This window comes from Scyliorhinus torazame, chromosome 7 (genome assembly GCF_047496885.1).
Source record: "Scyliorhinus torazame isolate Kashiwa2021f chromosome 7, sScyTor2.1, whole genome shotgun sequence".
Classification (NCBI taxonomy): domain Eukaryota; kingdom Metazoa; phylum Chordata; class Chondrichthyes; order Carcharhiniformes; family Scyliorhinidae; genus Scyliorhinus; species Scyliorhinus torazame.
In genome coordinates, this window is record NC_092713.1 from 167,699,765 (window position 1) to 167,714,260 (window position 14,496).

Sequence of the window (14,496 nt, forward strand, 5' to 3'; positions counted from 1 at the left end):
ACGGCATAAAGGGCATCTATCACTGCCCGGATGCACCGATGTCTGCGATATGCCGGACAGGTCCCCACTCGGTGCCTGGAATGACCCCGTTGCATAAAAGTTCAGGGCCACCGTAACCTTGACGGACACGGGGAGAGGGTGTCCCCCGCCAGTGCCACGCGGTGACAGGTGTGCCAGCAGGTGGCAGATGTGTGCCACGGTTTCCCGGCTCATCCGGAGTCTCCTCCTGCATTCCCGGTCCGTGAGGTCCTGGTATGACTGACGGGGCCGGTACACACGGGGCGCCCTCGGGTGCCTCCGTTGCCGTGGGTCGCGACGTCCTCCTCCCCCTCCTTGTCCTGTCGGTCAGGTGTCCCGCCAGCCTGGGCGGCTGCCGCCTGCCCCTCTGCGGCAGCCTGCGCCGCCTCTCTGGCACGCTCCTCCTCCTCCTCCTCCTCATCCAGGGCAACATAGACATGAGCAGCTGCCACCACGGCGGCCAACATCGCTGGATGGTCTGAAAACATGACGGCCTGGTGGGGGGGAGGGGAACGACGACATGTCATCATTGCCCATATCCTCTCCTCCCCCCAGCCAGGTGGCATGGACCGCATGGGTCCAACTGTTGGAGGCTGGCACCTGGCCAGGTGGACCAACTCATTTGCCCTCCCATCACCCACCCCGGCACGGACCCCCTCCCCAACCTCCACCCCAGCACGGACCCCCCAACCCCCAACCTCCACCCCGGCACGGACCCCCCCCCCACCTCCACCCCGGCACGGACCCCCTCCCCAACCTCCACCCCAGCACGGACCCCCCCCAGCCCCCAACCTCCACCCCAGCACGGACCCCCCCCCCAACCTCCACCCCAGCACGGACCCCCTCCCCAACCTCCACCCCAGCACGGACCCCCTCCCCAACCCCCAACCTCCACCCCAGCACGGACCCCCCCCCCCAACCTCCACCCCGGCACGGACCCCCTCCCCAACCCCCAACCTCCACCCCAGCACGGACCCCCTCCCCAACCTCCACCCCAGCACGGACACCCCCCAACCCCCAACCTCCACCCCAGCACGGACCCCCCCCCCCAACCCCCAACCTCCACCCCGGCACGGACCCCCCCCAACCTCCACCCCAGCACGGACCCCCTCCCCAACCTCCACCCCAGCACGGACCCCCCCCCAACCTCCACCCCAGCACGGACCCCCTCCCGGCACTCCCCCGGAGCCCAGCCTACTCTAACCACCCCCCCCCCCCCCCCCCCCCCCCGCCGCACACACACACACACAAGCCGAGACACACCTCTCCTCACGCAATCAGTCTGCGGCCACGCCATTTCCTGCCCAGAGCCAACCCCCCAGGCCGTCACTCACCTCCTCGCTGGTCGGCGTGAGCCTGGAGCACCGGGTCACGCCGATGAAAAGGAGGTTTGATTCACGTCGACGTGAACGGTCATCACGTCGACGGGACTTCGGCCCATCCGGAAGGGAGAATATCGGCAGGCCGAAAATCGGCTGCCTTGCGCAGACCCGTGACATTCTCCACGGCAGCGGCGCCATTAACGCCCCGCCGACTTTTCTCCCTTCGGAGACTTCGGCGGGGGCGGGGGCGGGATTCACGGCGGCCAACGGCCATTCTCCGACCCGGCGGGGGGTCGGAGAATGACACCCCTGTACTTCTATTTGGATACTAAGGGACAATTTATCATGGCGAATCCACCTAACCTGCACATCTTTGGGCTGTGGGAGGAAACTGGAGCACCCGGAGGAAACCCACACAGACACAGAGAGAACGTGCAGACTCCACAGAGACAGTGACCCATTGCCAGAATAGAAACTGGGTCCCTAGTGCTGTGAGGCAGCAGTGCTAACCACTGTACTACCGTGTCACCAGGAGTGAACATCAGAATAATGGAATGAGGAGGTGGGACAAGCAGTGATAAAGGTTTCTGTGCTCAAGGTGCTGATTTAGTGTAAAGACAGACAATGTTGTGCTGATGGAAATAAGACGCTGACATGATGGAGAGGATGTGGAGTTTGAAGCTCAGCTACTGGAGCCCGGTGGGAAGGCGGCCCATGTTTACTGGTTCCTATTGGAGGGTCCAGTGGGAAGGAAGCCCATGTTTACTGGTCCCTATTGGAGAATCCAGTGGGAAGGAGACCATGTTTACTGGTCCCTATTGGAGGATCCAGTGGAACTTGGGGACCATGGTCAATGTGGAGCAGTTTTTTAATGTAATGCATGTGTGATTGTCCACCTTGTGACTTTGGAAAGGTGGACACCTCAAAGGGGAACTTGTAAATGTGGTGTACATGGAATTCCAAACAGTATTTGATAAAGTGTCACATCAAATGTTACTACACAAATTCAAAATTAATGGTGTCCAGGGTAACATCTCTGCATGGATAATGGATAGGTTAGTTAAGAGGAAGCAGAGAGAGGGGATAAAAGGGTCTTTTTCAGCTTGTCCAGCAGTAACCAGTAGAATGGCACAGGGATCTCTTCACAATCTACATCAATGATTGTTGAAGGAAGCGAAAGTAGCTAATGTGCTAATGATACTAAGATAGGTGGGAAAGTAAGTTATCAATAGGAGGTAGAGAGTCTGTAAAGATATAGAGACAGGGTGAGTGAGTGGGAAAACATTTGGAGTATAATGTGGGTAAATGTGAACTTGTCCACTTTGGCAGGAAGAATAGAAAAGCAGTAAAGTATTTAAATGGAGAGAGATTGAGGAACTGGCTGCTACAGAGGGATCTGGGTGTCCTGGTACATGAATCACAAAACATTAGTCTGCAGGTCCAGCAAGTGATCAGGAAGGGAAATGGAATGTTGGGTTTATTACAAGAGGAACGGAAAATAGAAACAGGGAAGTTTTACTGTAGCTGTACAGGGTCCTGGTGAGACCACATCTGAAATAACTGTTAGAAACAGTTCAGAGAAGGTTCACTCGACTCATTCCCTGGGATGTCGGGTTTATCTTCGGGAGAAAGTTTGGACAGGGGGCCCGAACCTACTGGAGTTTAAAGAAATGAGAAGTGATCTCAGTGAGGGGACTGAGGACTGGATGCCAGGAGGTTGTTCCATCTTCTGGGGTACAGGGAGATGGAAAAACAGAGGGACAAAGAGACAAAGAAAGGGAGGAAGAAAGAGCGGTAAAATGAGAGAGAAAACAAGTGAGACAGATAGAAAGAGAGAGCGACTGAAGAACAGCTATCAAGGGAGAAAGAGAGGGGGAGAGCAAGCAGGTACAGTGAGACAGGAAGAACAGAGAGACAGACAGAGAGAGGGAGAGAGACAGAAACTGAGGGACTGAAACTGAGGGAGGGAGTGAGTGAGAAGAAGAGGAAGTGAAGGTGCTGACGTGGTGTCTCTGCCTCATACCATTTACATACTGAGGAACGGGCAGTGAGACTCTCACAGGCTGCAGCTTTATAAAGCAGAGCCCAGTGAAGGGAGAGTTTATCAGTAACCAGGCACAGGGACAGGAGCAGACACCATGATTTCAGCCATCCAGCTGATCTGGCCTCTGGCATTCTGCATCGCAGGTACAAATCTCTCACCTTCCACCTGGAATATTTTCCTGCTCTCCATTTCAATCCAATTTACTGACTTGTGATTGAAGGGAAAATGCTGAAAGCAGAGGAACAGTCAGTGTCTCCAACAATATCTCATTGTACAGGCTCTTTCTGTGACAGTTCTTACTTCACTCTGTTTCTCTATTACTCCTCAGGTATCAGTGGAGACATCATCATGACCCAGTCTCCCCCGGTGCTGTCATTGAGCCTGGGCCAGACCGCAACCATCACCTGTACGGCCAGTCAAGGCATTAGCAATTATGTTGCTTGGTATCAACAGCGAGAAGGTCAGAAACCGGCTCTGCTGATCTATGATGCAACAAACCGGTTCACAGGAATATCCGACCGATTCACCGGCAGTGGATCTGGAACAAGATTCACCCTGACAATCAGCAATGTGCAGAATGAGGATGTCGCTGACTATTATTGTGCACAACGGCAAAGCTTCCCCTTCACAGTGATACAGAGCCTTACAAAAACCCCAATACACACAGCCCCACCTCCTCTCCTGACACTTCCCAGTTTTATACAATATATAATAAACTCAAGAAAGGAAACTGTACAAATTATTCTCAGTGTCCACTACACACTCCAGTCCCTGTGGTGTCCACAGCTCGCAGAAGGCCTCAAGTTTCCCTCTTACTCTCCATGTCCACGTATGAAGAGCAGCTGAAAGATTTATCATCTAAAATTAGAATTCTCAACTCTCCCAAATAAAACACAGAGACATTGAGAGAAACAGAGAGAGAGAGAAAGAGTGAGAGAGAAAGACATGAGTGAGAGACAGAGAGAGACAGAGAGAGGGTGAGAGTGAGTGAGTGAGTGAGTGAGAGACAGAGAGAGGGTGAGAGTGAGTGAGTGAAGCAGAGAGCAGAGGTTTTTGTACAGCCCCTGTACTGGAAGCTGCCAGTGTGGTTCACGTTCGGTAAAGGAACCAAGCTCAGACTGAGTAAGTAAATCCCAATCCTCCGTTATTAACCCTTTCAATACTGAAACTTTCTCAAACACAAATGCTGAATAGTTGAAGGTGTTAGTGGGGAGCTGCAGTGAATGAAATGGTTCATTGAAGAACACTGTGTAGAACAGGGTGCCCAGCTGTATTTCTTTAGTTCCATTCCCCCCTTTAAGCAGCAAGATATACGTAAGCAGCTTTTACCCACCGTGTCGAGGAGATCTGGACGTTTGCAGACTGTGTTCACCATCCTGGACCATGGAGTGAAATCACTCACTAGACTCCTGTTAGTCTCCGTGTGACAGACACGGGCAGAGTTTGATGTGAGCTCTGGCTCTCTGTCACACTCTCTGATATAACTGATCACAGCAGCAGCAGCACAGTGAGACAGCGAGGTCCCACTTCCCCCAGCTTTAACTCTGCTCTCTCCACTCCCTGCTTATCTCTTAGCAAAGTTCTGATGACAAACAGGTCCAGCAGGGCTCACAATCCAGTGGCTTCAGTGTTCCAGGCTTCTGGGGAGACTCTCAGTTACTTTCCCTTTGGATCGAGTTCAGTCCGATATTTATTCCTGTTCCAATATTCCTGAAAATCCCTGGAGATATTTTTTCTTGTTTCATGGGATGTGTGCATCGCTGGCTATGTCCCCCCTCTAGACTCCAGGCCTCCCATAATCTGCTCTCCATCTCTTTCCTGAAGACACTCTCTCTGGCTGGGGAACAGCTCCACCCTCCCCAGTGGCCTCATTCCTCCAAGTGTGAGGCAGGAGGATGAACATGGCAGCCTATTGGAGCGTGAGGTGTCAGCCGTGCCTCAGTGGGGAGCACTCTCGCCTCTGAGTCACAACGTTGTGGCTTCAAATCCCACTCCAGAGACTTGAGCACATAATCCAGGCTGAGACTCCAGTGCAGTATTGAGGGAGTGCTGCGCTGTCAGAGGGGCTGTCTTTCAAGGGAGGTATGTGGCGCAGTGGTTAGCACTGGGACTGCGGCGCTGAGGACCTGGGTTCGAATCCCGGCCCTGGGTCACTGTCTGTGTGGAGTTTGCACATTCTCCCCATGTCTGCGTGGGTTTCACCCCCACAACCCAAACATGTGCTGGTTAGGTAGTTTGGCCACGCTAAATTGCCCCTTAATTGGAAAAAAAATTAATTGGGTACTCTAAATTTTTTTTTTTAAAAAGAGGTGCTGTCTTTCGGATGAAACAAACTGATGTCTGCCCTCTCAGGGGGTGTAAACGATCCCATGGCTCTATTAGAGGGAGAGCAGCGGAGATCTCCCCGATGTCCTGATCAATATTTATCCCTCAATATCACTAAAAATCTGAATTTCTAGTCATTGTCACTCTGCTCTGGGATCTTGCTGTGCACATTTGGCTGTAACTTTGGGTACATCCTGAGGTGGTGACAGCTGCTATAGAAATCCAAGTTTTTCTTTGATGTTGGAGATTCCTGATCCTGACCCTTGCCCATTGTTTGCAGTCTCGCACTCCAGAGGTCACGGGGTCATTGGGAACAGTAACCCTGTCTGACCCCAGACACTGAGACTAATTGTAGCCTCGCCCTTGACCCCAGCCCAGTGCTGGGCAGCAAAAATTGAAATGAAATCTAGAGCCTTCTAATCTCACAGCCAATCAGAATCCGTTGTGAAGTGACATTCCAAAATGATTTAACCAAAATGACATTACCTCCTGACACTGAACCAATTTGAAATGCAACTTGTCACTTTCCCTTGGATTCCATCAGCTTTTAATTTTCAGTGGAACCTTGTCAAAATCCTTGGAAAATCCATGTTGTCAACATCAAACTCACTCCCTTCATCAGCCCTCCTTGTTCCCTCTTCAATAAATTCAATCAAGTTAGTCAGGCACAACCTTCCCTTAACAAATCCATGTTGACTGTCCTTGATCGAACTGTGTCTCTCTCAATGATGATTATAATTTCTCTCAGAATTATTTCCAATAATTTCCCACCACTGAGGTTAGACTGACTGGTCTGTAATGACTCAGTCTATCCCTTCCTCCCTTTTTAAACAACGGCACAACATTATCAGTCCTCCAATCCTCCGACACCATGCCTGTAGTCAGAGAGGATTGGAAAATAATGGTCAGAGCCTCTGCTATTTCTCCCTTGCTTCCCTTAGCAGCCTGGGATACATTTCACCAGGACCACTTTCAAAGACGATAAACACGTTAATATCTCCTCTCTCACTATCTTTATCAAATATTTCACAATTCTCTTCCTCCTGAACTACAATGTCTGCCTTGTCCCTTTCCTTTGTGAAAACTGATGTAAATTATTCATTAAGAACCATCTCCATGTCTTCCACCTCCACACACAAGTTACATTTTTCTCTCTAATCGGCCAATTCATAAAACCATAAGATATAGGAGCAGAATTACGCCACTCGGCCCATCAAGTCTGCACGGCCATTCAATCATCGCTGATATTTTTCTCATCCCCATTCTCCTGCCTTCTCTCCATAAACCATGATCCCCTTATTCATCAAGAACCTATCTATCTCTGTCTTAAAGACACTCAGTGATTTGGCCTCCACAGCCTTCGGCGGCAAAGAGTTCCACAGATTCACCACCCTCTGGCTGAAAAAATTCTTCCTCATCTCTGTTTTAAAGTCTGAGATTCTGTCCTCTGGTTCTAGTTTTTCCTACAAGTGGAAACATCCTCTCCACGTCCACTCTATCCAGGCCTCGCAGTATCCTGTAAGTTTGAACCTCCAACGAATACAGACCCAGAGTCCTCAACCGTTCCTCATACGACAAGCTCTTCATTCCAAGGATCATTCTTGTGGACCTCCTCTGGACCCTTTCCAAGGCCAGCACATCCTTCCTTAGATACGGAGCCCAAAACTGCTCACAATATTCCAAATGGGGTCTGACCAGAGTTTTAAAAAGTCTCAGAAATACATCCCTGGGGCGAGATTCTCCGACTCCCCGCCGGGTCGGAGAATCGCCGGGGGCTGGCGTGAATCCCGCCCCCGCCGGTTGCCGAATTCTCCACCACCGGATATTTGGCGGGCCGCCCCCCGCGATTCTCCGGCCCGGGTGGGCCGAAGTCCCGCCGCTAAAATGCCTGTCCCGCCGGCGTAGGTTAAACCACATACCTTACCGGCGGGACAAGGCGGCGCGGGCGGGCTCCGGGGTCCTGGGGCGATCCTGTACATCCCACGGTGGCCGGGCCCGCGATCGGGGCCCACCGATCCGCGGGCGGGCCTGTGCCGTGGGGGCACTCTTTCCCTTCCACTTCGCCACGGTCTCCACCATGGCGGAGGCGGAAGAGACTCGCTCCACTGCGCATGCGCGGGAATACCGTTAGCGGCCGCTAACGCTCCCGCGCATGCGCCGCCCGCAGATGTCATTTCTGCGCCAGCTAGCGGGGCACGAAAGGCCTTTTCCGCCAGCTGGCGGGGCGGAAATTCGTCCGGCGCAGGCCCAGCCCCTTAAGGTTGGGGCTCGGCCCCCAAAGATGCGGAGCATTCCGCACCTTTGGGGCGGCGCGATGCCTGACTGATTTGCGCCGTTTTGGGCGCCAGTCGGCGGACATCGCGCTGTTTCCGGAGAATTTCACCCCTGGTCTTGTATTCTAGCCCTCTCGACCTGGGGCGAAATTCTCCATCCCGCCGCGCCACATATCTGCCCCGACCCGCCGGCGGGATGCTCCGTTACACCGGCCGGTCAATGGGGTTTCCCATTGTGGGGCAGCCCCACGCCGTTGGGAAACCCCCGGGTGCCGGCAAAACGGAGACACCCGCCAGCGGAGAATGATGCCCATGAATGCTAACATTGCATTTGCCTTCTTAACTGCCAACTGAACCTGTACGTTAACTTGAAGAAGGACTCCCAAATCCCTTTGTGCTTATGATTTCCTAAGCATTTCCCCATTTAGAAAATAGTCTATGGGCAGGATTCTCTGACCCCCCGCTGGGTGGGAGAATCGACGGAGCCGGCATGAATCCCACCCCCGCTGTCCTCCCAATTCTCCCGCCCCTCCCAAAAACCGGCCCAGTGTGAGTCGCGCCACCCGCCTCGGAGAATGGCCCGAATTCTCCGGCCCGCGATGTCCCGAAGTCCCGCCCATCTGTAGCCGGTCCTGCCAGCGTAAGTCAGAGTAGGACCTGTGGGACCTGGGGGCTCCGGGATTCCTGGGGGGTGGCGGGGGGATCTTGCCCCGGAAGGTGCCCCCACGGTGGCCTGGCCCGCGATCGGGGCCCACCGATCTACAAGTGGGCCTGTGCCGTGGGGGCACTCTATTTCTCCGCATCGGCCGCTGTGGTCCTCCACGATGGCCGATGCGGAGACGAACCCTCCCGTGCATTCGCGGAGATGACGCCAGCACGCCCTGGCGCTCCTGCGCATGCGCCGGCCGGCGGAGGCCCTTCGGTGTCGGTTGGCGTGGTGCCAAGCCCCTATCCCGCTGGCCGGTGGGGCGCCAACCACTCCGGGGCGGGCCTAGTCCCTGAAGGTGCGGAGGATTTCGCACCTTTGGGGCGGCCCGATACCGGAGTGGTTCACGCCACTCCGTCCCGCTGGGATTCCCCCGCCCTGCCAGGTACGGGAGAATCCCGCTCTATGCCTCCATTCCACCTTCCAAAGTGCATAACCTCACACTTTTATTTCATTTGCCACTTCTTTGCCCACTCTCCTAGCCTGTCCAAGTCCTTCTGCAGCCCCCTTGCTTCCTCAATACTACCTGTCCCTTTACAGATCTTTGTATCATCTGGAAACTTAGCAGCAGTGCCTTCAATACCTTCTTCCAGATCATTAATGTATGTTGTGAAAAGTTGTGGTCCCAGCACAGACCCCTGAGGCACACCACTAGTCACTGGCTGCCATCATGAAAAAGACCCCTTTATCCCCACTCTCTGCCTTCAGCAGCAAAAGGGATTATTATCTAAATGATAAAATATTAAAACATGCTGCTGTGCAGAGGGACCTGGGTGTCCTAGTGCATGAGTCGCAAAAAGTTGGTTTACAGGTGCAACAGTTTATTAAGAAGGCAAATGGAGTTTTGTCCTTCATTGCTAGAGGGATGGAGTTTAAGACTAGGGGTGTTAAGCTGCAATTGTATAAGGTGTTAGTGAGGCCATTCCTGGAGTATTGTGTTCTGTTCTGGTCTCCTTACCTGAGAAAAGACGTACTGGCACTGGAGGGTGTGCAGAGGAGATTCACTCGATTAATCCCAGAAGGGGTTGGATTACGAGTAGAAGTTGAGTAGACTGGGACTGTACTCGTTGGAATTTAGAAGGATGTGGGAGGATCTGACAGAAACACATAAAATTATGAAGGGAAGGGACTTCTGGTGGCGACCATGCTGTGAAAGGTGGCACATTTAGCAGCTCACGCTCTTGGTGGTTTTTTTAACGGCTTTTAAACTGGATTTTCGCGGAAATGTTTTCTAACATAAATGGATTAAAGTGAGAGGAGGAGACAGTGACCTATCCTATGTAACTATACTCAAAAAGTAATCGCAAAAGAAGGAATCAAAAGCTGGTTGGAAGTGAGGATCTGAGCTTGGTGGCTGCAATGGCAGAGAAGCGAGATCCGGCTCAGTCGGCCCAATGGTCGATGGATCAGTTGGTTACATACCTGGATGAGAAATTCGCCCGGCACCATAAGGAATGTGCGGAGGACATGACCAAGGTGGGTGCCTTGATTAAGGAGGCTGTCGACCGGATGGAGGCGACAGTGACGGCCCAGGGACAGTCAATCCAAAAACTCCAGGAGCAGGCGACGGAACAAGAGGAGCAGTCCACTGGGATGGCACTGCAAATTAGCATTCTACAGGATCGGCAAAAGCGGTTGTTGGAAAAGGTGGAAGACCTGGAGAATTGTTCCCGCAGGCAGAACATTCGGATCATCGGTCTGCCAGAGGGAAAGGAAGGATCGGATGCCGGTGCGTATGTTGTGAGGATGTTCGAGAAAATGATGGGGGCAGAGGCGTTCGACAGACCGTTGGAGGTGGACCAGGCTCACAGGGCACTTGTCACAACCCCAGGGTCGTGAGCCCCCGAGGGCGATGGTGGTGATAGTGAGGGGGTGGGTACGTGGAGCACAGGGTTTCTCTCTATGCGGATGACTTGCTGCTTTATATTACAGACCCGGTGGGAGGGGTACTAGGAGAATTTGGGCTATTTTCAGGCTACAAGCTGAATATGGGAAAGAGCAAGATGTTTGCGATCCAGGCACGGGGGCAGGAAAGGAGACTGAGGGAGTTACCTTTTCAAGTGTTGGCGAGGAGTTTCAGATTTTTAGGGATTCAAGTGGCTAAAGAGTGGGGGCAGCCCAACAAGTTAAATCTGGGCAAAGCGGTCGACCAAATGAAAAGGGATTTCCACAGATGGGACATGCTCCCGCTGACGTTAGCGGGAAGGGTCCAAACGGTGAAGATGACAGTCCTCCCAAGACTGTTTTTCTTTTTTCAATGCCTTCCGATTTTTGTCCAAAAGGCTTTTTTCAGAAAAATAAACGCGGCGATTACAGGTTTTGTGCGGGCAGGGAAAACCCCGAGGGTCGCGAAGAGGGGGGCCTGGCCCTCCCGAGCTTTATTAATTACTATTGGGGGCCAACATATCGATGGTCAGGAAGTGTGTAGTGGGGAGGGGTCGGCCTTGGAGCGAGTGGAAGCGGCATCCTGCAAGGGTACGAGTTTGGATGCTTTATTAACGGCACCCCTCACGTTCGCGTCGGCTCGGTACTCTACAAGCCCTGTGGTGGTGGCAGCCCTAAGGGTGTGGGGCAATGGAGGCAGCACATGGGATTAGAGGGGGCATCAGTGTGGTCTCCGATCTGTAACAATCAGCGGTTTTCCTGGGGAGACTGGATGGGGGCTTCAGGAGGTGGCAGCAGGCAGGGGTCGAGAGACTTGGGGATTTATTTATCCCGGAGGGCTTTCCGACCTTGAAGGCACGAGAGGAGGAGTTTGAGCTACCGGGCGGGAATGGGTTTCGATATCTTCAGGTCCGGGACTTTGTACGAAGGCAGGTTCCAAACTTCCCTCGCCTCCCCCCGAGGGGATTACAGGGTAAAGTGATGCCAAAACTGGGGTTGGAAAGGGGAGAATTTCAGAGATAAACAAGGAGTTGATGGAGTGGGAGGGGACTCCGATCAGGGAGGCGAAGCGGAAGTGGGAGGAGGAACTGGGAAGAGAGCTGGAAATGGAAAAGTGGGAAAAAGCCTTGAAGAGAGTCAATTCATCCTCGTCCTGTGCCAGTTCGAAGTCATCCACAGGGTCACATGATGGTAGCCCGGATGAGCAGGTTCTTTGAGGTGGAGGAGGATAGATGTGGACGGTGTGGGGGTAGTCCGTCTAACCATGTGCATATGATCTGGGCATGTCCGAAGTTGAGGGAATTCTGGCAGAGATTTGCGGACGCTATGGCAGAAGTCTTGGAAAGGAGGGTAACTCTGAGTCCAGAACTGGCAATATTTGGGGTATCGGATGGTCCGGAGGCCAAGGGGGGGAGGGAGGCCTTCCCCGCCCTGTAGGCCCGGAGACAGATTTTGCTGGGATGGAGGGACTCGGAGCCCCCGAAGTCAGATGAGTGGGTCAGCGATATGGCAGGGTTTCTCAGCCTGGAAAAAAAATCAAGTTTGCCTTGAGAGGATCAACTCAGGAGTTCGCCCAAAGATGGCAACCGTTCATCGACGTCTTCAAAGAAAATTGAACGTCAGCAGTAAGGGGGGAAGGAGGAGGAAGAAAATAGGAGGCATAGCAGTGTTAGATAAGGACAAGGAACTCAGTATTGGGGTAATTAGGGAATAGGGCGTGGGCAGTAGGGGAAATCGGTTTTGAGGTTTTTTGCGTGTGTCGGCCCACGCGGTTGTTTAAGAAATGTTAATGCGATAAACTGTGAAAATTACAAATGCTTCAATAAAATATTTTCTAAAAACAAATTATGAAGGTAATAGATAGGATAGATGCAGGCAGGTTGTTTCCACTGGCGGGTGAAAGCAGAACTAGGGGGCATAGCCTCAAAATAAGGGGAAGTAGATTTAGGGCTGAGTTTAGGAGGAACTTCTTCACCCAAAGGGTTGTGAATCTGGAATTCCTTGCCCAGTGAAGCAGTTGAGGCTCCTTCATTAAATGTTTTCAAGATAAAGATAGATAGTTTTTTGAAGAATAAAGGAATAAAAGGTTGTGGTGTTTGGGCAGGAATGTGGATCTGAGTCCACAAAAGGTCAGCCATGATCTCATTGAATGGCGGAGCAGGCTCGAGGGGCCAGATGGCCTACTCCTGCTCCTAGTTCTTATGTTCTGTCAGTCAGCCAATCCTCTATCCATGCCAGGATCTTACCCTTAACACCATGGGCTCTTAACTTATTTAACAGTTTCCTATGCTGCACCTTGTCAAAGGATTCATTCTTAGTTATCCTCGAGCAATGTCCCACAAATTTAAAGCGTTTACTCTTGGTCTATCTTTACCCTTTTCCATACCTACTCTAAGTCTAACTGAATTATGATCACTATTACCCAAATACTGCCCCACTGACACCCCTTCACCTGCTCAGATTCATTCCCCTAAATATGGTCAAAACTACTCCTTCTCTTGTTGGGATTGTTGTGTACTGGTTAAAAATGTTCCCCGGAATGGATTGTCAGAATTCTTCATCATCGACACACTGACACTTATTTTATCCCAGTTAATATTCGGGAATTTGAAATACCTTAAAATGGCAGCAAATAAAATTCTTTATTTTCTCTTTCAGGCCGTGAGAATTCACAACCCATACTGACCCTGCTGCCCCCTTCCCTGGAGGAGGTTAAGACCAAGGGCACTGCCACCCTGGTGTGCCTTGCCAATCACTTCTATCCCGATGAGGTGGTGGTGGAGTGGAAGAAGGACGATGCAGCCATTTCGGACGGGGTTCAGACCAGCAACTACCTGCGAGCTTCGGACAACACCTACAGTGTCAGCAGCCTGCTGACCCTCTCTGGCTCTGCCTGGGAGTCCAACGCCCGCTTCTCCTGTGCCCTCACCCACGTGAGCCTCTCCTCTGCCCTCAGCAAGAGCATCAGGAGATCAGAATGTGCGTAGAGTGTTAGAGACGGTCCACAGAGGAGACACAACTTTAAATAGAACAGGGGTGAGCTGGGAGGGCAAAGGTCATTGTCAGCACTGAATTACAACTCTCTTCCTTCTCGGGACTGGGTCTGAAACACGTCCGAGGGTCAAGGTTAAGATATTTTATTGAGACAGAGTAGTGGGAGGTTTCCTCTGTATCTAACCCCGTGCTGTACCTGCCCTGGGAGTGTTTGATGGGACAGTGCAGACTCGTGATGCCAAGTAAAACCTCTCTTAGATGTTGAAGACTGTCAACTTTACAAAAATAATGTGACCCTCTGAGTCTCTGCTTCAGGAACCCAGACCTCCTTCCTGCTCACCCTGCAGTTACAATTTAAGGTTTAGTCACTGTTTAAAGGGACAAAATGCTCATGTTACTGAGAAAATCTCCACAAGTGTTTTAATATACCTCGATTCTCCCTGTGAATTCCTCCAGCTTCCTCTGGCTGGGCTGTTTATTCAAGTCTTTTTTCTGACAATGTAAATCTGTAAAAGGTAATAAACATTAAGAATATTCAGTACGTATCTCGTGTGTGCTTTGGAAATGTCCCTCCTCCCCATCAGCTGATTGGATGCATTTCAGCAAGTGATTGTCAGGATTGGCTAGTTGGCCTGTCAATCAATGACACATCATAGAACACAGAAAATACAGCACAGAACAGGCCCTTCGGCCCACAATGTTGTGCCGAACCTTTGTCCTAGATTAATCATAGATTATCATTGAATTTACAGTGCAGAAGGAGGCCATCCGGCCCCCCGAGTCTGCACCGGCTCCCGGAAAGAGCACCCTACCCAAACTCAACACCTCCACCCAACACCAAGGGCAATTTTGGACATTGAGGGCAATTTATCATTGGCCAATTCACCTAACCTGCACATCTTTGGACTGTGGGAGGAAACCGGAGCACCC

At 52.0% G+C, this 14,496-nt stretch overlaps 1 gene segment (V, D, J or C); it reads left to right on the forward strand.

Moving 5' to 3' along the window:
• Window positions 1-3,389: 3,389 nt before the first annotated feature.
• On the forward strand, window positions 3,390-14,104 carry LOC140426694 (Ig kappa chain V region Mem5-like). The segment is given in 4 exon segments: window positions 3,390-3,527; window positions 3,713-4,008; window positions 4,473-4,506; window positions 13,231-14,104. Coding segments are annotated over 4 exon segments (708 nt in total).
• The last annotated feature ends 392 nt before the right edge of the window (window positions 14,105-14,496 follow it).